This window comes from Stegostoma tigrinum, chromosome 25 (genome assembly GCF_030684315.1).
Source record: "Stegostoma tigrinum isolate sSteTig4 chromosome 25, sSteTig4.hap1, whole genome shotgun sequence".
In the NCBI taxonomy this organism is placed as follows: Eukaryota; Metazoa; Chordata; class Chondrichthyes; order Orectolobiformes; family Stegostomatidae; genus Stegostoma; species Stegostoma tigrinum.
The window spans coordinates 15,877,049-15,898,934 of NC_081378.1; the positions used below are offsets into that span (position 1 = coordinate 15,877,049).

Genomic DNA, 21,886 nt, shown 5'->3' on the forward strand with positions numbered 1-21,886 from the left:
GGAACTCCTGCAGAGATGTCCTGGAGCTGAGATGATTGACCGCCAAAACCATGACCATTTTCCTAGCTGTCAGGTAAGACTCCAACCAGGGGAGAGTTTGCCCCCGATCCCCATTGATTCCAGTTTTGCTAGGGTTCCTTGGTGCCACACCCAGTCAAATGCAGCCTTGATATCAAGGGCTGTCATTCTCACCTCACCTCTGGAATTCAGCTCTTTTGTCCATGTTTGAACCAAAAGCTGTAATGAGATCAGGAGCTGAGTGGACCTGGCAGAATGCAAACTGGGCATCACTGAGCAGGTTACTCGCGAACTGGTGCTACTTGATAGCATTGTTGATGAGGCCTTCCATCACTTTACTGATGATTGAGAGGAGACTGATGGGGGGTAATTGGCAGGGTTGGATCTGTCCTGCTTTCTATGTACATGACATAGTTGGGCAATTTTCCATATTGTCAGGTAGATACCAGTATCATAACTGTACTGGAACAGCTTGGCTAGGGGAGCAGCAAGTTCTGGAACACAAGTCTTCAGTACTATTGCCGTAATGTTTATAGGGCCTGTAGTCTTTGCAGTATCCGTGTCTCCAACTGTTTCTTGATATCACATGGAGTGAATCGAATTGTCTGAAGACTGGTACCTGTAATGCTGGGGACCACTGGAGGAAGCTGAGGTGGATCATCCACTTGGCACTTCTGGCTGAAGATTGCTGTGAAGACTTCAGCCTTATCTTTTGCACTGATGTGCTGGGCTTTTTCATCATTGAGGATGGGGGTATTTGTGGGGCCTCCTCCTCAAGTGAGTTCTTTAATTGTCCACCACCATTCACGACTGGATGTGACAGGAGTGCAGAGCTTAGATCTGATCCGTTGATTGTGGGATTGCTTAGTTCTGTCTGTTACTTGATGCTTCCGCTGTTTGGTGTGCAAATTGTCCTGTTTGGTGGCTTCACCTGGTTGATGCTCACCTTATGGAATGCCTGGTGCTGCTCCTGGTATGCCCTGATCTTGTCATTGAACCAGGGTTGATCCCTTGACTTGATGGTAATGGTTGGGTGGGGGATATGCTGGGCCATGAGGTTACAGATTATGCCACAGTACAAATCTGCTGCTGCCCACAGCACTTCATGGATGCCCAGTCTTGAGTTGATAGATCTGTGCAAAGTCCATCCCATTTAGTATGGTGATAGTGCCATACAACACGATGGAGGCTGTTCTCAATGTGAAGACGGGACTTCGTCTCCACAAGGACTGTGCAATGGCCACTCTTACCGATACTGTAATGGGCAGATGCAACTGCAGCTGGCAGATTAGTAAGGATGAGGTCAAGTATGCTTTTCCTTCTTGTTGGTTCCCTCACCACCTGCCGCAGACTCAGGCTAGCAGCTATGCCCTTTAAGACCCGACCAGCTCGATCAGTAGTACTGCTGCCAAACCACTCTTGCCATTGAAATCCCCCACCTAGAGTACATTTGGTGCCCTTGCCATCCTCAGTGATCCCTCTAAGTGTTGTTCAACATTGATCATTTGGAGGATGGTATGTTGTAATCAGCTGGAGGTTTCCTTGACAGTATTTAACTTGAAGCTATGAGCTTCATGGGGTCCAGAGTCAATGTTGAGGACTCTTAGAGCAACACGTTCTCGACTGTATACCACTGTACTGCCACCTCTGCTGGGTCTGTCCTGCACATCCAGGGATGGTGATGGTGGTAGCTGGGACATTATCTGTAAGGTATGATTCTGTGAGTGTGACTAAATCAGGCTGTTGCTTAACTAGTCTGTGAGACATCTCTCCCAATTTTGGCACTAACCCTCAGATATTAGTGAGGAGGACATTATAGGGTCGACAGGGTTGTCTCTGCCATTGTGCCAGGTGATCTGTCCAGTTTCATTTCTATGAGACTTTGTAGCAATTTGTACAACCGAGTTGCTTGTTGGGCCGTTTCAGAGGGCAATTGAGAGTCAACCACATTGCTGTGGGTCTGGAGTCACATGTAGGCCAGACCGGGTAAGGATAGCAGATTTCCTTCCCTGAAGGGCATTAGTAAACCAGATGAGTTTTTCCAACAATCGACAATAGATTCATGGTGATCAGTAGATTCTTAATTCCAGACTTTTGTTTTTGAATTCAAATTCCACCATCTGCCGTGGTGGGATTCGAACCCAGGTACACAGAACATCAGCTGGGTTTCTGGATTGATAGTCTAGCAATAATACCACTAGGCCATCGCCTACCTCTGGAATGGAAAATAAATCGAAGTTATGCTTTTTGGAAGCCCGGTCTGTTAGATACAATGGGTTAAATATATATTTGTAATCAATAAAAGTTTTGAAAATCGATATGCACAGTGGTTTGCACGGATACCTCACACTGGAAGGGACACAGGTCCGATTCCAGCCTTGGGTGAATGCCTGAGTGGAGTTTGCACATTCTCCCTGTGTCTTTCCACTGGGTACTCTGGTTTCCTCCCACAGTCCAAAGATGTGCAGATTAGCTTGATTGACCATGCTCAATTGCCCTGTAAAGTCCAGGAATTGCAGACTAGTAAGTACTGTAAATATTCCAACCTCATGGTAAATATGGGGGTTGAGTGGCATGTTCTTCAGAGGGTCAGTGCAGCATCAATAAGCTGAATGGCCTCAACCTGCACTGTAGGGATTCTATGAAATCACTGTTACATTATTTGTAAATAAATATTGTTATGATAATGTATATCCAGAGTTTCATATTTTATTGCTTTACTGCAGAGCCCAGAAACTATCAGTTGACAAGTTATATGGAGAACAGCAAAGAAACACGAAGTTCCAACACTTTAATTCGACAATTGTGATTATTTCAAACTCCTGAGAAAATGTCATAGCATTAAGCTGTCAAAGTTCACAGCTAAAATAATTGCCTCAGTTGATAAAACTAGATAAACGAATCACACAAGTGAAATGCACCAGAACTAGCAAATAAAGTTTAATCCTAATAGGTACTGTAAAATCAGTGAGTTACACAGCAGAGAAGACGACCATTCGACCCATTAAGTTTGTGCAGCTCTTTGAAAGAGCCATCCAGTTGTTGCATTTCCCTACCTTTTACAATAACCCTGCATTTTTTTCACTCTTGTTTCTCCAGGTCCATTTAAAGAAAGTGAATAAATCCGTATCCATTTCCTCTTCCAGATTGTGCGTTTCAAATCATAACAAGTTGCGGCAGAAAATTTACGAGCCTCCTTTGGTTCTTTTGCTGTCCGGAGTTGGCGGCAAAACCCTTTTGACAGTTTCGTGGAGTCGTAACTTGCAAGTCCTGGCTCTACTTTTGCGAACGAAAAGCCGACATCCATGCACCAACTTCTTTTCCCCTCATAACGTATGTTAAAAGATAACTTTGAATGAAAATGGATGAAATGAAATGAGAGTACAGGCGGCCGCCTGTGTTATGGACAATATTTCTCTCCCCGTTTCAGCCACGGCGTCTCAGGCGTTGCCCCAGCAACCGCCGCCCGCCCTAGTAACGGCACCAAGCAATAAACTGCCTTCTCGTTGGTCTTTTTCAAATGCAGCAGCCAATCGGAAGTATGTTTAAATTTCAGTGGCGGTTTTTGCCGCTTGTTGGTCAGGGCTTTAATGAATTTATTTATTAATTAATTTATTGTTTGGTTGATCGGAGGCTGAGGGTTAAGCAATGTCAGTGAAGAATTCGATCGGGAATCCTGAGGTTTGTGGAGAGGCTGGAATTCTTGTCTGTCAGGAGATGGGAAGGGGGGCAAACGCTATCCGACTGTGTAGGCCTCAGAGCTTGGCTGATCCCCTCCGCTGCCTCAACACCTATATACTCACGACCCTCGTTTCTCTCCCACACCCGTTGATGAGCCGTCCCACCCAGCCCTTCCCTTTGTGCTGTCGCCATCCTTCTTGTTGACCCTGCTGTGTTTTCGGCCATCCCTGGCTACACCCTTGTCATCACTTGCCCTGTGTCCTCCATCTTCCACCTTGTATGTTGTGCCCTTAGTCATGGAGTCAGCGGTTTGCAGCACCGATTATAGGCCCTTCGGCGTGTTGAGTTTGCGCTGGTCAAAAATAACCACCTAACTATTCTGATGCTCTTTTCCAGTTCTTGGCCTTTAACTTCGTATGCCTTGGCATCAGAAGTGTACATCCAGATTATTCCTAGACAGCTTCTGCCTCAATGAGCCTTGTGGTCAGTGGGTTCCAGATTCCCACCCACCCTTTAGATGAAAAAATATTTCAATCTCAGGCGACTATATGGAGTTTGCACGTTCTCCCTGTGCCTGTAAGGGTTTCCTCCTGCAGTCCAGAAACATGCAGGTTAGGTGGATTGGCCAAACTAAAATGTCCGTAGTGTCCAAGGATTTGCAGGCTATATGGATTAGCCATGGGAAATGCATAGTTACAGGGATGGGGTGGGTGTGTGTAAAATACTGTTCAGAGGGTCGATGTGGACTCAATGGGTCGAATGGCCAGCTTCCAAACTGCAGTGATGCTGTGATCTCCTCCAAACCTTATTTAATCTATGCTTCCTGGTCATTGATCCCTTCATCAAAGTGAAACGTTTCTTCCTGCCTCTATCTATGCCTCTTGTAATTTTACCATCTCAAACATGTCCCCTCTAGGTCTGGTCTGCTCTGCTCCACTCCAAGGAAAATAACACCACTCTATCCGAGTTCAAGAGCAGCGTAAAATCAGTTGCCAACTTAACTCAACCTCCTTTGGGCTTAAATTCTTACGCTCATCTTTTTCTCTCCCTCTCTCCAAATCCTCCATCCTTTTCTCTAGACCCCTCCCTTTGCCCAATCATTTGTTGAAATGCAGTTCATTCTCTACATTTCTGTCGTCGCTCAAAATTCATGCAACTTGCTCTTTTTGTAGTTTTGTAGTAACTATTTTTGTCGTTTTATTTCTCCATAGTTTCTGAAGAAAAGAGTTGTACCAAATCCAAAGTATCATTATGTTCGAGCACGAATTGATACTGGTAAGTAGACTAAATAACTGCCTTGATTTGTCAACTCAGGCTTGATATTCTGCGGGTATTACAAAACAAAATCTAGATAACCTTGTTAGGGCGTGAAATATTTAATTTCCATGAAACATTTAAGAGAATTGGGAGATCCTCTCAGAAATGGCATAGAAAAAGCTGAGGTATGATATTAGAATGGGCAGCTCCAATATTGATGTTGCATTGACAGAAGCATGATGGACTAAGTAACCTTTCCATCTTTTTGGCCCAGAAATGTCTATGCTTATAACAAAAGGGAATGGAAAAAGCATGTTAGAAGATGATGGTACAGTATTCAAAGAGCATTGACACACTAGAAAATTTCATGAATTGATCATATGAGACTGCTTCTGAGACCCACTGCAGCCTTGACATAACATGCTTGATGAAAGTGAGATATGATGGAGCATTGGGAGATGATTTATTTTCTTTCCCAAAAGTTTGCTTTCTTTCACCCATCTTGGCCAATTTAATTTAAAGTGCAGTAAATTAAATGTATAATATGTAATTGATGAACCATCTGTTTTGAAATGCAATGATACTGGATTTTACTTTACTGCTAATTATAAGCGAATAACATGTTTTCGATGATTAGGCAGATTATATAAAATCTGAGAGTATCATCAGTGGGAATCACAACCATGCAAATCACTTCTAATTTGACCAAACTGGTAACATGATTGTCTCTAGGTTAGCTGTATGTGGATGAATTGGAGAAGGGAAGTTTAGGAGAGCTTGAGTTGAGGAACATTTCAGCCCAGGCACAAGAAGCCTAATCTTTCCTAAATCTTTTGGTGCTATTAAGAAACCTGAAAGTCTCAAGCTTTTCTTCTCTTCTGATTTTGTTCAGCTTAGTATGAAAGTTGCTGTGGTTTCTGTACTGAAACCAGAACTGAAATTGTAGTTGGAGATCAATTAGACCCTAATCTCTGTAATTAAGGTAAAACCTTGCTAGTAGAGAGCATCTTGGATTCAATTAAATAGGTAGGATTCATGTTGGTTTTCATCAAATAACATATGCGTGTTCTTGCAGTTTTGGCCAGGACATAAATTTTCTTTTACTCATTTGTGGGACGTGGGCATCTCTGGCTGGCCAGCATTTATTGCCAGTTCCTAGTTGCCCTTGAGAAGGTAATGGTGAGCTGCCTTCTTGAACTGTTGCAGTCCACCTGTTGTGGGTTTACCCACCATGCCATTAGGGAGGGGATTCCAAGATTTTGACCCAGCAACGATGAAGAAACGACGATATATTTCTATATCCGAATGGTGAGTGGCTTGGAGGGGAAAATGAAGGTGGTGGCGTTCCTACATATCTGCTGCCCATGTCCTTCTAGATGGAAGTGGTCATAGGTGCTGAGTGAGGATCTTTGGTGAATCTCTGCAGTGCATCTCATAGAAAGTACACACTGCTGCTACTGAGCATTGGTGGTGGAGGGAATGGATGCTTGTGGATGTAGTGCCAATCAAGCAAGCTGCTTTGTCCTGGATGATGTCAAGCACCTTTAGTGTTTTTGGGGCTGCACTCATCCAGGCAAGTTCGGAGTGCTCCATCACACTCCTGACTTGTGCCTTTATAGATGATGGACAGGTTTTGGGGAGTCAGGAGGTGAATTACTTGCCGCAGTATTCCCAGCTTCTGACCAGATGAGGTCAAGAATATTTTTCCCATTTGTTGGTTCCCTCACCACCTGCCACAGACCCAGTCTAGCGGCTATGTCCTTTCGGACCCAAACAACTTGATCTGTAGTACTGCTGCCAAGCCACTGTTGGTGGTGTACGTTGAAATCCCCCACCCAGAGTACATTTTGTGCCCTTGCCATCCTAAATGCTTCCTCCAAGTGTTGTTCAAAATGGAGAAGTACCAATTTGTCAGCTGAGGGCCGATGGTATGTGGTAATCAGCAGGAGGTTTCCTTGCCCATGTTTAACATGGACCCACGAGATTTCATGGGATCCGGAGTCAATGTTGAGGACTCCCAGGGCAACTCACTCTTGACTGTGTACCACTGTGCCCCCCCATTTCTATCCAGTCTGGGACAGAACATATCCAGGGATGGTGATGGTCGTGTCTGGATCATATCCGGGGATGGTGATGGTCGTGTCTGGGACATTGTCTGTAAGGTATGATTCCATGAGTGTAACAATGTCTGGTTGTTGCTTGACTAGTCTGTAAGACAGCTTTCCCAATTTTGGCAGTAGCCTCCAGTTGTTAGTACCAAGGACTCTGCAGGGTTGACAGGGCTGTTTCTGCAGTTGTCTTTTCCAGTGCCTACGTCAATGCCAGGTGAACCATCCGGTTTCATTGCTTTGAGATTTTGTAGCGATTGAATGGCTCGCTAGGCCATTTCAAAGGGCATTTGAGAGTCAACTGCATTGCTGTGGGTCTAGAGTCACATGTAGGCCAGACGAGGTGAGAGTGGCAGATTACCTTCTCTGAAGAACGTTAGCACACCAGATGGGTTTCTCTAACAATTGACAATGATTTCATGATCATCAGTAGATTCTTAATTCCAGATTCTTCTTTCTTGAATTCAAATTCCACGATCTGCTGTGGCAGGATTCAAATATAGGTCCCCAGAACATTAGCTGAATGACGCAATTAATAGTCCAGTGATCATATCACTAGGCCATCAACTACCCATTAAATGGACACAGTCTAATTGGTAGGTCACTGAAATCTTAAAGGCAATTAAGGTGATGTTTATAACGAGAGCTGATTAAATATCACGCATTTTGTGCTCATTCATCAAATGCCAGTTCGACTTCAAGCTGTACTGCACCATATTTATACTCTAATTGTATCGCCTTCTGGTCAGTACTTTTTATGTAGAGCTTTAAGAACACCTCCCTTGTTTTGATGCATTAGGCTAGGAGAGAGTTCATTGGTTAAATGGAATGATACAAATAAAGAGTTTTATTTATGAGAAGTTTTGAATTTAGCATGTTTTCCCCAAAATTATAAATGTTAAAGAATGATCAAATTTCAACGTTTAAAGCAAATAATAAATTTGAAAGCAATGAAAATAGAAATTGTTGGAATGTTGCGCAGGTCTGGCAGCATCTATGAAGAGAAATCAGAGTTAATGTTTCAGGTCCATTGACCCTTCCTGAAGGATCCAGCAATTTACCAGCAATTTATGTTTTTCTTTATGGTTTTCACCATCCACGGTTCTTTCGGTTTTTATTAAGACAATTGATAGGATGTTGGCTTCTAGGTTGTGTACAAGTTAATCTGATTAAAAGCAATTGCTGAAAAAACATCACACAAGCAGTGGAAAGAATGTCGGACATATTGCTCCTGGAACTTGTTTGTGCAAAATTAACTGATGAATTAAAAATCCAGATGGAAAGTTTCCTGGAAATCAAGTATTAAAGTTATGTAGTGAGCGGAAGAAAGCAGAATTTAGACACAGATATTTTTTAACTAACTTGTCAGAACTGTTATTACACGCCTCTGGAGCAAGTGGGACCTGATTCCAGGTCTCCTGGTTCAAAGCTGAAGAATTTAGATATAGAGTTGCTAACCTAATGGGGATTACACTTGGCACAATTGCCCTACTCCTGTTTCTGTGTGACAACCAGTGGAGTGGTAATACCACCTTAAGATGCATGAATGCTGCAAGTTCATAATAACAGTGTAAAAGAAATGCTCAAAATATTTACCAGCCTTAACTTAATCCAGCATTCTCTTCTTTGGGGCAAGATGTTGTGGATCAATCTCTACTCCAGAGAGATGAGAGCATAATCTAGGCTGAGACAATAGACAATAGGTGTAGGAATGGGCCATTCGGCCCTTCGAGCCAGCACCACCATTCATTATGATCACGGCTGATCATCCACAATCAGTATCCTGTTCCTGCCTTATCCCCATAACCCTTGATTCCACTATATTTAAGAGCTCTATACATCTCTTTCTTGAAAGTATCCAGAGAGTTGGCCTCCACTGCCTTCTGGGGCAGAGCATTCCATATATCCACCACTCTCTGGGTGAAGAAGTTTCTCCTCAACTCTGTTCTAAATGGCCTACCCCTTATTTTTAAACTGTGTCCTCTGGTTCTAGACCTCAGTGCTGTAATGGAGTGTTAAACGTCAAGAGATGGTTTATTCTGAGTGATGTGTTAAACCAAAGTCATATGCCTGCTGAGGTGAGTGCAAGGAATCCCATGGCACTGTATGGAAAAAAAAGCTAAAATCTTCTGGTGTTCTGGAAGAAGTTCAGGAATGTGGGAACAGAAATATTCCATTTAGCCCCTCCTCCCTGTTCTACAATTCAATTAGACCATTACTGATCAGTAATTGCTTACATTTGACTTTGCCCCACATCCCCGATACTTTTAGATAACAAAAAGTAATCAAATAACTTTTTGTAATCAATCTTGGATTAAAATTAATAATTGAACCAGTTGTTTGTGAAAGTGTTTTAAACTTCAATTTTTTTTTGTGCAGAAGTACTTCCTAACTTCATGCTTAATGGCCTTGCTTCAAATTTTACACTATGCCCCATCATTTCATGTTTTTCAACCAGTAGAAATAGTTTATTGTCATCTAAGCCACTGTTCCTGCCCCTTACCTTCTAAGCTCCTCGCAATATAACCCTAGTTTTTGTAATCTGTCCTATTTAACCCTTAGAGTTCAGGCATCATTCTGGTATACTTACGTCATACTCTCTCCGAGAGCAATATATTTTTCCTGAGATGCACAGTGAGGTCCAACCAGGTATATAATAGCTGCACTGTAATTTCTTCCTCTGTTTGTGTGTGAATGTTAGCCACCGCTACCCCCAAAAAATCAGGATTATCCAATTTAATCTGCAATATTATTGTGTGGGCAAGTTGGCTGCCGGGTTTGCCTGTATGACGGTAGTAACTACACTTCAAAAGTACTTCGTTGGTTGTAATGTTCCCTAGAATATGAAAAGCACTGTATAAAGGCAAGTTAATTTCTATTTTCTTATGCAAGCCATGTATTGGAAGGATTAAACATTAGTTTATTTTAATTTACCACATGTTTGCTCAAAAATGCTATTAAATCTTTATCTTATGAAATAAGTTACTAATGGCAAATGATAAGCTTCTATTAAAATGTCAAGTGAAATTATTCACTTATCTGCTACTGCAGAAAAGTGTTATTAAATTAATGAAAATGACTGCTGAAATAGGTCATTCTTTACACAGAACTTACATTTTAAGAAGGAATATATTTTACTAAAATTCTATTGAAATATGTTTGTATTAATTTGTTTCATTTTTTTAATGTGCTGTTGCTTATTGAAGAAATGAAATTGTCTTCTGTCTGCTGGCCATACATGGCAGGCTCAAAATTATGGCCAATTTCTTCCATCTTTTGTGTACTGTAAATTATATTGCCTTGAAGGTATACATAGCATTTGACAATATTGAGATATAGTTCATGACCAGAAAGGGTCTAGGAGAGAAAATATTATTTAATAAATCTCATTTAATAGTGGAGCTTCTGACGTTTTAGTTTTTTAAACTTTCAGGTTGTGGACAAAGTCACTCACGAAAAATCAGTCATGAAACTACTTGTAGGGAATATGTGAAGTTGGATTGGGTTAGCAGTACTGGGGAGATTTAGGATGTGATGAGGAACTGGTGATTAAAGTACCACAGGAGTCAATGATATATCCCAGTTGCAGAAACCAATGGTAAACTCACGGAATTTTCATTTAGCATTAAAACAGAGAATATGGATTGGGCACTTCAAAAAGGCATGCGTGCTTGGAAAGCAATGTCAAGTGAAAAGAACCGACCTTGCTGTAAGGGGGTATGGTATGAAGAGCTTACAGAAAATATTTTAACTAATTAAAGTATATTCATCTGGTAAATGATTCATGAGAAAGACATGCAAAGCATATTAATGTAAGATCGGTCATTTCAGTGAAATCAGAAATTACTGAATGCTGAGACATTAGGCAGAATGGAATTAGTCACTACTCGGGGAGCTTTCAGCATATATATCTATGGCGCCATATTTAAAGTCATCTGCACACCACTTCCAGCCAGGTGCTTAAGTCCCAATGTTGGACTCATGGCACTGAAGAAAGACCAACTCGTTCCTGGCTTGACAGGCAAGGAACTGATGAACTTGATCTGGACGTGGTAGTGAAGAGGATGGCAGTTCTTTTCTCACTAGACCACCACACACACACTTTAATAAGCTACAGCACATGAAAAAGTGAAACAAATTAATACAAATATATTTCAATATGTAACTCTGCCTGAACACAAATTGCTGTAGAATCATCGCTGTGCTGCATGTGAAGTGAGATGCTAGATGGTGCAGGAAGAAGGTCAGTGATCTTCTACACTCATTAAGGGCAAGTGCCACCATATTCTCCCTACTACCTCACTCAGGGGGTCAGCATTCACTCTAACTAAGCCACCACACACATTTCTCACCAAGACATATGGACTACATCTCTCAATAATTGCGTGTATTTAGTCAACTCCATTTCTGCCCGTCTGCATTTCCTACTCACTCACTGGGGCACTTTACTACTACTACTACTCATGTATCAATACTAATATCTCTTTCATCCTCTTCCATCATACTCAATCCCGTCACTTACTTCATTGCAAAAGAAGTTGGCCCAGTCCCCTCCCTGGCCGAATGTCTCAACAGTACCTGACTGACCTCTCTGTAATCCCTGAACAGCTTGCACATGACCTGCAGGACTGTGTATGGTCTAAGTCCTGGACTCAAGTAAGACAAGTGCCTGACTGACTATAGCCTCCCATGTAATCAGATAAGCCCTTTTGCTGACTGTGGCAGTGGCCCTAATTCACTGTAGTTCCCCCTTCACTCCACTAAGGACTGCTCTCCTTTGACTTCAACGCTTGGCCATTTGCCTGAAGTGCATGCAATGTATTTGCTGTGTAGACTGCTGGTCTGCCGTTAACATGGTACAATCATATACAGTAACACATCCACACCCAGCCTAATGGATAGAATGACTGTTCAGTGCTCTTTACCATCTCAAGCTGCCAGTCTCTCTGTGATGTTTCGAGAAGGACTAAGAGTTGCTGCATTTAGAACAGCAAGAGCTTTTATTAAAGAGGTGTTCATTCTACAATGCAGCAAGTTAGACTAAACTGTTTCCCTCCTAAATGGCCGATGTTACCATTACAAAACATGATCAGACTCTTAAATGACTAACATACTTAAATAAATACACAACACTTTTCCTCTGTGCTAAAATGAAAATGCTGACAGTTCGTAACTGAGCACTAAAGAGTATATGCTGTAAGAAAGTAATCTGGGCCACACTGAGGCTTGCAGCCACTAAATCAGTGCTCATGTGAGTGAATGTGTACTAAGAAGACAACAGCTGGCAACTTCTGAGTAAGTGGTAAAGTGAGTGAGCACTAAGAAAGCAAGCTAAGAGTGATAAAATGCACCCTGTACAGATTCATGATGTGTATGTGTCCTTGCACACAAAGCAATCTGTCAGAAGCATGCAACATGTGTCTCTGACCTTCAAAATAAAGTTGTGAAGGGCTGAAGTGATGCATTAGTTGGTCCAAGAGCAGGTCTGATGCTGTGCGAGGCTGTTGGTTTGCTGAGAAAGTGTCTCCGGACACAAAAACTTTATAGCTCATTTCTATTCACAAATGCTACCAGACTTGCTGAGCTTTTCCAGTAACTACTGTTTTGTTGCTGGTTTGCTAACACTGACTTGTATAGGTGAATGGTACAGGGCCATGGAGCAAGCAGGGACATTGTGCTGTGGTAGCAATTGCTGGACCAAACATTTTACGAACTGCAGGCACCAGCTTCCCCTCTGATTTACATGTCAGGATTTGGTGCAATTTAGTTTCGCAGTAAAGGTAAGGCAGTTTGGAAGTAGGATACATATAAGGTGGTTGGGATTTTTTAATAAAATGTAAATACATGGAAATAAGCTAGCTGCTGCTCAGTGGAGAGTTTATGAATTTGCCCATTATGGCTTGTGGAGAAAATTGGATATCAAGAATCAGATTTTATTGTCTACATGGTATTTTCTGATGTTGTGATTCCTTACTCCACACCAGGGAGGGGAAATTGCACCTGTTATTCCATGGAAATAGTGATAAGTATTTGGAATAAATGGTACAGAAGCAGATCATTGTTCCCATGCTAGCTGTTCTGTTAAGCTGCCCGATTTATCCCTGGTCTGCCCCTGTAACCTGTAAATTATTACCCTTTAAGAATTTAGCCAATTCCTTATCGAATGTTGCAACTGAGTTTGCTTTCACCATTCTTTCAGGCAGTGTGTTTCCAGTCACAGCTTGCTTTGGAAACATAAGTATTTCTTCATTGCCTCTGATTTTTATTGCTATCGCCTTAAACCTGATTATTGACACTGAAAATAGTTACTGCATATTTATTCTATCAAAATCTGCTCATAATTTTGAACACACTAACTGATCTCTTTCTAAAACTCTCTTCTCAAAGGAGACAGTCTGAGCTTCTCCAGTCTCTTCCCACATAACTGAAGTTCCACATTCCTGATATAATTCTAGTAAATCTTTTCTACACCTTCACTTCCAACATCTTGTGATCCTTCTTAATATTCAGTCATCAGTATTGGGCACAAAACTCCAGCTGATATTTTGTCAGCATATTTTAAATGTTTAGCATATCTTCCTTGCTTTTGTACAATCTGCTTTTTAAAAAATAAACATCTTAAAATAAATATTTCTCTCTGTACTGGGCTTCCATACTTGTCCTGCCACCTTTTAAACATTTTTCTGCATGAACTCCAAGCTCTCTCCTTATTTTTCCAGCCAAAATGTATTAATTAATGCTTCATTTCTTTACATTAAATATAATCTGCAAGGTGTCTATCTGTTTCACCATTCTGTTATCCTGAAGACTGTGACTGCCCTGCTCGCTTTTTACTGCCTGTATTTCCAAAATCACCAAACTTTGAAATTATTCCAAACACTCAAATCCAGGGAATACCATCACAAAATAAGGGACAAACAGTTTAGGACTGAGATTAGAAGGAATTTCTTCATTTAACAGTGAATCTTTGAAATTGAACATCCTGGAGGGCCATGGATGTTCAGTCATTGACAGTCCAAGACTGAAATAGATCCATTCCTAGGTAATCATGAAAACAAGAATTTGGGAACAAAACGAAAAAATAGAAATGAGATAACCGTGAATCATGATCTAGAATGGCTGAAAAAACTCGAGGGGCTGAAAGTTTTACTCCTGTTCCTTGCTTCTGTTGAATAGAAGGCTCTAATACTGTCACTTGGGCAACGCTATTGTACATTTCAGCAGGTCTGGCAGCATCTATGGAGAGAAATCACAGTTGACATTCCGGTCCAGTGATGACCCTTCCTTGGAACACTGAGGAGGTGTTCTGGGGAAGGGTCACTAAACCGAAAAATATTATCTCTGATTTCCCTTCACAGGACACTGCCATACCTGCTGAGTTTTTCCAGCAATTTCTTCTGTGTCTGATTTCAAGCGTCCATAGTTCATTCAGTTTTTACGATTGTATACTTCCTTCTGATCTGATAGAGGGTAATGGAATTGTTATTTGTTTGCAGTCCTTTAGCCAATTTTATATCCACACTATCACTGTCCATTTAATCACAGGAGGCTTTAACTTTGATAACAAGAATATTTTGTGGTACTTTTTCAAATACTGTTGAAAGTTTCATATTCATGAAGTCAGTCATGCTACTTTCATTCAATTAAGTTAATCAAACCCATTTTACTTTTGGTAAACCTGTGCTGAATTTCATTTATTCTAATTTTTCTAAATTACAGTTTTGATTTGGATTATTGATTCTCCAACCTCCCCACAGAATGCTGTGCAGTTGTCAGGTTTATCCATGTGCTCCTCCTGCGATGTTTTTAATAGCCACAGAGAATTTAGATTAGATTCCCTACAGTGTGGAAACAGGCCCTTCGGCCCAACAAGTCCACACCGCCCCTTGAAGCATCCCACCAAGACCGGTCCCCCTGTAACCCACACTATGGGCAATTTAGCATGGCCAATCCACCTAGCCTGCACATCTTTGGACTGTGGGAGGAAACTAGAGCACCTGAAGGAAACCCACGCAGACACAGGGGAGAATGTGCAAACGCCATACAGCCAGTCGCCCGAGGCTGGACTCGGACCCGGGTTCCTGGTGCTGTGAGGCTGCAGTGCTAACCACTGAGCCACCGTGCCCCTCCAATCTTCCCACCTCACTCCCATACATAAAGAAGAATTGCTTCTCCAGTTTTCCACTCTTTCTTCCATCAGTAACTTTGGATGCATCCATTCATGCTGAGTGAGCCATATAGCTTGAGGATTTTGAACATTTTTAAAAATGTACTCTTGATCATCTTTATTTGTCCAATATTGCAATTAACTTTTATTCCTACAATGATGACAGTCTCCTGTAGTGAAGACAAATGCAAAGTACTCACTTTGGCACTTATTCATGTTCTTTACCTTCATACAATTTTCATCCTTTTGGTTCCTAATTGACCCCCCACCCCCATTCCTTTGGCAATTTTTTTTTCACAATTAGTATGTTTATAAAAGGCATTCATGTTTCCTTTTATGTCTGTTGCTGCCTTGCCAATTCATTTGGTATTCAAATAATTGATGTTAGATCTCCTCAAGTTAAGTATTTTTTCGTTTCATTGTCACTTGTCCTTTTACCATATCAATGTTATAATTATTGTTCCTCAAAAGCTTCCCCATTGTAGCATTGCTTCATTTGACCAATTTCACTAGCCAGAACTAGATACAACTTTGCTTCCTTCTTGAGTTGGAAACAAAAGTTCTCATGCATACATTTGAGTAATACGTCTAAGTAAAATAATTAATATAAAAAGGGTTAATCTAGCAGCTAAGTTGAATCTCTGCTTGCTGGTGTACGGCACAGTCACTGGGGAGTGTTTAGAGAGTCATAAGCAGTTCATAGGCCTTCCAAGATTAATGACTGAACCTAAGAAGAGGCTTGACTAGGCAGACTCGCTTGTTGGAGTGCGAGATTTATTTCACAGTTTCAGTATGAAAGAAGCCACAGATTTCACAAGGCTGCAGCCAGTGTTTTCCATCCCTGATGCCACTGAAGGATTATCCAAAGATAACTCTCAGGAAAACTTGAGACAACAATTGAATACTATTGCTAACATCAAGCGAATGGTCCATCTGAGATCATTGAACTTTGATTCAAACTACTATTGGTAGCATTGCTGTCTGCTACACATAGTGGTAAGGCAGAACACTCTACCATTGGTGTGAAAGGAATCTACTCTCTTAGAAAACCAGGAAAAAGAACACAGAGCATGATGAAAATGTCCACAATGTCCAACCTATTGAGAGGGATTAGGTGCATGGCCAGTGCATGGTACTAAGGATGAAACTGCTTCTTTCTTCAGCATAACTGTATGCCATGAAGGACATCTGTGAAATCAAAGGTCGTCTGTGTAAGATAATGGATTACCAATGGTGTTCAGCATCAGCGTCAGCAATCCTCAACTCAATATCTTGTAAGTCCAGAATGAGCACATTCTGGGAGAATTATCAAACCACCAGTTTGCCTGAATTTGTTAAGTCAGAGGGGTGAAGTGGTAGTGGGAAATGTAATATAATCCTTTATACCATCGTATAATGTGTTAACAAAGGAAAAAAAGAGCTTAGAGGTAAGTTGTTATGAGAATATAAAGTGGTTAATCTAGTACCTAAGCTGAAGCTTCTGCGATATATAACAAAGCTGCTGGGGAGTCCTGAGTCTTGGACAGTTCCACTTGGAGGCAGTCATGTCATCTTTTCCTGTGACCAACAATATAATGTAACTAAGATGTCATAAATCTTAGCATGTTGTCCAAGATATGTGCATCTTCTGCTGAGACTTAGTTGAGGCTCGTCCTTTACAAACTACTGGAAAATCCCAGTACCAGCATAGGAAGAAATATTGGTGGTAACATTTTACCTAAAGTACTTGGCCTTACCACTTTTATAAAAACCTCCTCATTGTTCTCTACACTGTTACTGTCCTAGTGAAGTTAGGATAATTGACAGCCCCATTATTGGTCAGCGGCTAGGAAAGTAACATCCATTGAAATGTAATGACATAGCTTATAACGCTCGTTTTAACAAAACGTTTTAGTGTATCTGCATTAGTTCTGAATGATAATTTAGTATCCTTGATGCATAATCATTCTTATGTTTGATTTATTTTAATTTAAATTCTTAATTTTTGCAGGCCACAGCCTTTCAAAGTATATGGAAAAAATTGAAGAATTAAGAAAGAGTAAGTAATTATTTTTCCAATTCAGGTATAATTGGCAAGTGGTGAATGGTCTAGAATGGTATATGATATAAATGTTTAAAATGAACAGGAAGCTAAAATGACACTCCCAACTAGCTATCACACTGGTTCTTGGCTACAGATGAGAAGTTTGTTTTTGAAAAGTTTGGCATCGGGTGCAAAAGGCAAAAATGGGAAACAAGAACAACACACTAAAAACCGGTTTAAAAAGGAAAACCAACACAATGTGCTATAGAAACTCAATAGGTCTGGCAATATGTGTGGAGAGAGAAACAGAAAGAACTTTGTTTATTGTATCTTCAAAATGTATCACTAGTTAGCAACTAATAAATTATTTTAAAGTATGGTCACTATTATTATCCAAACAAATATTATGACTAAAATGCAAACCAGCAGAGTTTTTGCCGTGTAAAGCACATTTTTTCTGTACCTCTTTTTCCCAATCCCACCCACAAGAACAAGACCAAATGAAATATTCAAACTCGTTTAATCCCCTTGCACCTCCCGTATGCAGAACAGTGTACAGAAAGTTAATTAATTAATATACCTTCCTTGCCGTGTAATCAAAAAATGAATGTTGAATATAAACACCGGAAAATACAATTAAAAAAGTGAAAGAAACATTTTCCAGGCACCATTTTGCTCCTGAATGTCCGTCAAGACTTCTCTACTGTTATGTTGTAACTGACTGATTGATAGGGTTACACATTACAGCATGCCTGGGGTGACTAATCTGATTTCTCTGTGACTTGGGAGAATATTTCTTGTACTTAATACTGAAGCTTTGCAATTGCAAACCTTCTTGTAAAGCACTTCTAGTACCTTTTCTAAGCAGTTTAGATGTCAGAAATTCACCATGTCAAGCATATATCTGAGCTAAAGAAATAGTTCTCCTTCTAAGAAATTTTGTTTTCTAGGAAAGAGTTTTAAACAACCCTTTATGTTGAACTTTTCTGCAAGTAACCAGGGATCTTACAAATTTATTTAATTTATTAAATTTGTAAACATATATTGGTACCTTTCCCTTCATGAAAGGAATTGTAGATGGACGCTGAAAAGATACCAGATTTTCTCATGGATAAGCGATACTGCCTGTTTTGTTAACACAGCTAATTACATTGGTCAACACAGTAACTTCATTATGTTGCAGGTAACCCAAGTGCTTAATGAATAGCCTTCAGTAAAAGGCCCTTTAATTATCCAAGATAAAGTCATTCCATAGAAGAAGATGTGCAAACTTAGCACAACATTTTCAGTGTATAATCCATTATTAGCAACCTATAGGAAGACTCAAAATTGATGTTGTAAATAACATCAGCAAGTTGGTGTTTATCAGCAGCTAAAATAGAAAATACTTCATGAACATCATGTTAGCCTGAAAATAAACCTGCATAATGTCAACCATGAGCTGTGACGGACCACCAAATAGTAAGCAAGATCAAGGTAAGCGAGTTCTTTGTTTTATTTGTGCAAGCTCAATGGTAACTATTCTAGAGGGAATGACAAAACAGTGAAGTGCAATGGTGAAGGTATACTGGTTAGAATTGCGTGAAGAGAAGATTCACAAAGAAAGTTTGGTGAAATTGCAGAAGGACACTTCCTGTTAGGAAAAGCTTCAAATCCAACATAGTATTAGAGAGAAAGGAAGAGAGCAGTCGAAAGCTTGACAGATATTTGTTATACCAAGCCAACGTTTTTGTATTTGCCCCTCCTAGCACCATGCTGAGTTTAGTATAACCTTTTTAAAGTGTTTTAAATTTTCTTTGACCTTTTCACCTGTCTTAGGCTGACTTGCCAGTACGGATGAATTAAAAGGTTTCATGTCACAAGCATGATATGAAGTCATCTAAAGTAGCTCAAAATTGAGGAAAACTGAATTCAGGCTTGCAGAATTCTTTGGCATTATATGATAGCTAATATTTAAAACAGTCTATAGAAAAATAAGCCACTTCTGCCTCACTGGACAAGGATAAATTCCTGAAATTATTAATATAAATAAAATTTATACAGCTCTTGCATTGCCTTATAAATTGTATAAAGTCTGACAATTTAAATAGTTTGCCCTTTTGTTGTAAGTAACACATTACATGGTGTGTTCAATAAATATCTAACAAATTATTGAAACAGAAGTAAAACCAACAAACTAGTATTGAGCTTGATCCTGTTAAATGCCAGTATATTTTCTTAGCATAATCATTCAACCCCTCCAGTTGTATTCCATATTGAAATGCTGGAGTTGTCTAACTGCTACAAGAGTACAGTAAATTATTTTCCACATTGCTCCCAGTTATTACTTCCTTCATTTGTATGATGTGTCTGTTAATGGGAATATTTTGCCTGGCTCAGAATACTGTTGAAATGAGCAATACCTGGATAGGTCCCTGAGTGACAAAAGCTGAGTGAAATGTTGGATATCCATATCAATAATTAATAGTTCACAATCAACTCATTGATCCAAGGTTAAGATCATCTTATTGTATGACAAATGTAATCAGTAAAGTTAAGTATTTAGCATTTGATTTGGGGTCTCCATGTCCACAGAGTAGATATCTTCCCGTAACCTCCGAAAATTGTTTGTTGTAAAATGGACCTCCTTTGCAAAATTAAGCTTTTGAACATTTCGCAGTATTGAAATGAGGATTTTGAATAATATTTGATTTTTTTTCCTCTGAATAGATTATAGATATAAAAGAGATGAATTATTCAAAAGATTGAAAGTCACCACATTTGCCCAACTGGTAAGTGCTCCCATTTATGGTTTTTTGCCAAATGGGATACACGAAATGTCATAATTGAAATATTTTATCATTTAAGTTTCAATATAGATACATTTTTTTGTAATGGTTAGACAATGTTTATATTATTTCTTTTAGTGGATTGTAATAATAAAGAGATGTTATTGCTCTCAGTTTTTCAGTTTTAGACACTTGAATATAACGTTTACAACATTAACTCAGAAGGGTAATTTCATTAATATTTCTTAAAAAGATTATTTTCGAGACATTTTCTCTCCTTCGTTTTTCTTGATTTGTATCTGTCCTACACTGTATTAACTGGTGAGGTTTAAGGTATAAGGTTAGAAAACACTGGAAATACATAGAACATAGAACATAGAACAGTACAGCACAGAACAGGCCCTTCAGCCCACAATGTTGTGCTGACCATTGATCCTCATGTATGCACCCTCAAATTTCTGTGACCATATGCATGTCCAGCAGTCTCTTAAATGACCCCAATGACCTTGCTTCCACAACTGCTGCTGGCAACGCATTCCATGCTCTCACAACTCTCTGCGTAAAGAACCTGCCTCTGACATCCCCTCTATACTTTCCACCAACCAGCTTAAAACTATGACCCCTCGTGCTAGCCATTTCTGCCCTGGGAAATAGTCTATTCAGGAGGTCGGGCAAACTTGTGGAGATAGATGCAAAGTTAATATTTCAAGTTGCTGACCTGTCTTCAGAACTGAAAAAGATTTGAGTCACAACAGCTATTAAGCATTTACAGACAAAGAGAAAAGAGTGAAGGGAGAAATAAACAAAAGGAATTGAGTGAAAGGCAGAAGAAAATAAATACAAAAGAGAAAATGGTGTAAGGAAAAAGTCAGTATCTGTGATGAAAGCAAATCTTCCTTCCTTGTCGTTTTTGAATTGTCTGTAGCATTTGTGTCGTTGATCATACCACCCTCCTCCAATGCCTGTCCATTGTAACCAACTGGGTGGAACTATTCTTATTCCTTTTCTAGTCTTATTCATAGATCATAGAATCCCTACAGTGTGGAAATAGGCCCTTCAGCCCAACAAGTCAACATTGACCCTTGGAGCATCCCACCCAGAACCATTCTTCTATAACCCACCTAATCTACACATCCCTGAACTCTACAGGCAATTTAGCATGGCCAATCCACCTAGCCTACAAGTCGTTGGACAATGGGAGGAAACTGGAACAACCAGAGGAAATCCATGCAGACACAGGGAAAATGCGCAAACTCCACACGACAATCACCCAATTGTGGAATCGAACCCAGGTCCCTGGCGCTGTGAGGCAGCAGTGCTAACCACTGAGCCACCGTGCTGCCCCCACAGCATTTATTCTATGGCATTGTTATTTATCTATTCTGGCTTCTCTTCTGGCTCCCACACTGTTGCCTTTGTTGTTTCCCAAGGTTCTAATCTCGGCCTCACCTTATTTTCATGTACATGCTGCTGTTCAGCAGCATTATCTAAAAAGCACAGCATTTTTTTTGCCATGCACCGATGCTATCCAGCTCCATCTCGCTTGATGCCTTACACTGTTGATAAATTATCAGATTACGTCCTCAACTGATTGGGCAGAAATTTCTTTCATTTCAAACCAACTCTTTTCCTAGCTACTGACTCCATCCATTGCTCTGACAGCAGTGTGAGATTAGACTTGTCTGTATACAAGTTACTGTCACATTTCACCCTGAGATGAGCCTCCCACCCCATGATCATGCCATTATTAAGTTTATGCCCATTTCCACTTCCATAGCATAGACTGACTTTACCTATATCCAGCCATCTACTGTGAAGCCCTCTTTCATCAAGCTATTACCTTTAGATTTGACTATTCCAATGC

The 21,886-nt window shown here is 40.2% G+C and overlaps 2 protein-coding genes across 5 annotated transcripts in view; one reads left to right on the forward strand and one right to left on the reverse strand.

Annotated features, from left to right (window-relative positions):
• mest (mesoderm specific transcript) overlaps nt 1-3,494 on the reverse strand; it is a 31,578-nt gene extending 28,084 nt beyond the window's left edge. For all 3 annotated transcript variants that reach the window (XM_048553944.2, XM_048553942.2, XM_048553941.2), the window contains exon 1: nt 3,075-3,494. The gene's annotated coding sequence lies outside the window, so the exon portion shown is untranslated. The remainder of the gene's footprint in view (nt 1-3,074) is intronic.
• A 53-nt stretch (nt 3,495-3,547) lies between these two features.
• Nucleotides 3,548-21,886, forward strand: part of cep41 (centrosomal protein 41) — a 37,470-nt gene continuing 19,131 nt past the window's right edge. For both annotated transcript variants that reach the window (XM_048553939.2, XM_059654510.1), the window contains exons 1-4: nt 3,548-3,699; nt 4,911-4,974; nt 17,222-17,269; nt 19,964-20,025. In XM_048553939.2, the coding sequence (XP_048409896.1) occupies nt 3,667-3,699; nt 4,911-4,974; nt 17,222-17,269; nt 19,964-20,025 (207 nt within the window). In that variant the 5' untranslated portion in view covers nt 3,548-3,666. The remainder of the gene's footprint in view (nt 3,700-4,910; nt 4,975-17,221; nt 17,270-19,963; nt 20,026-21,886) is intronic.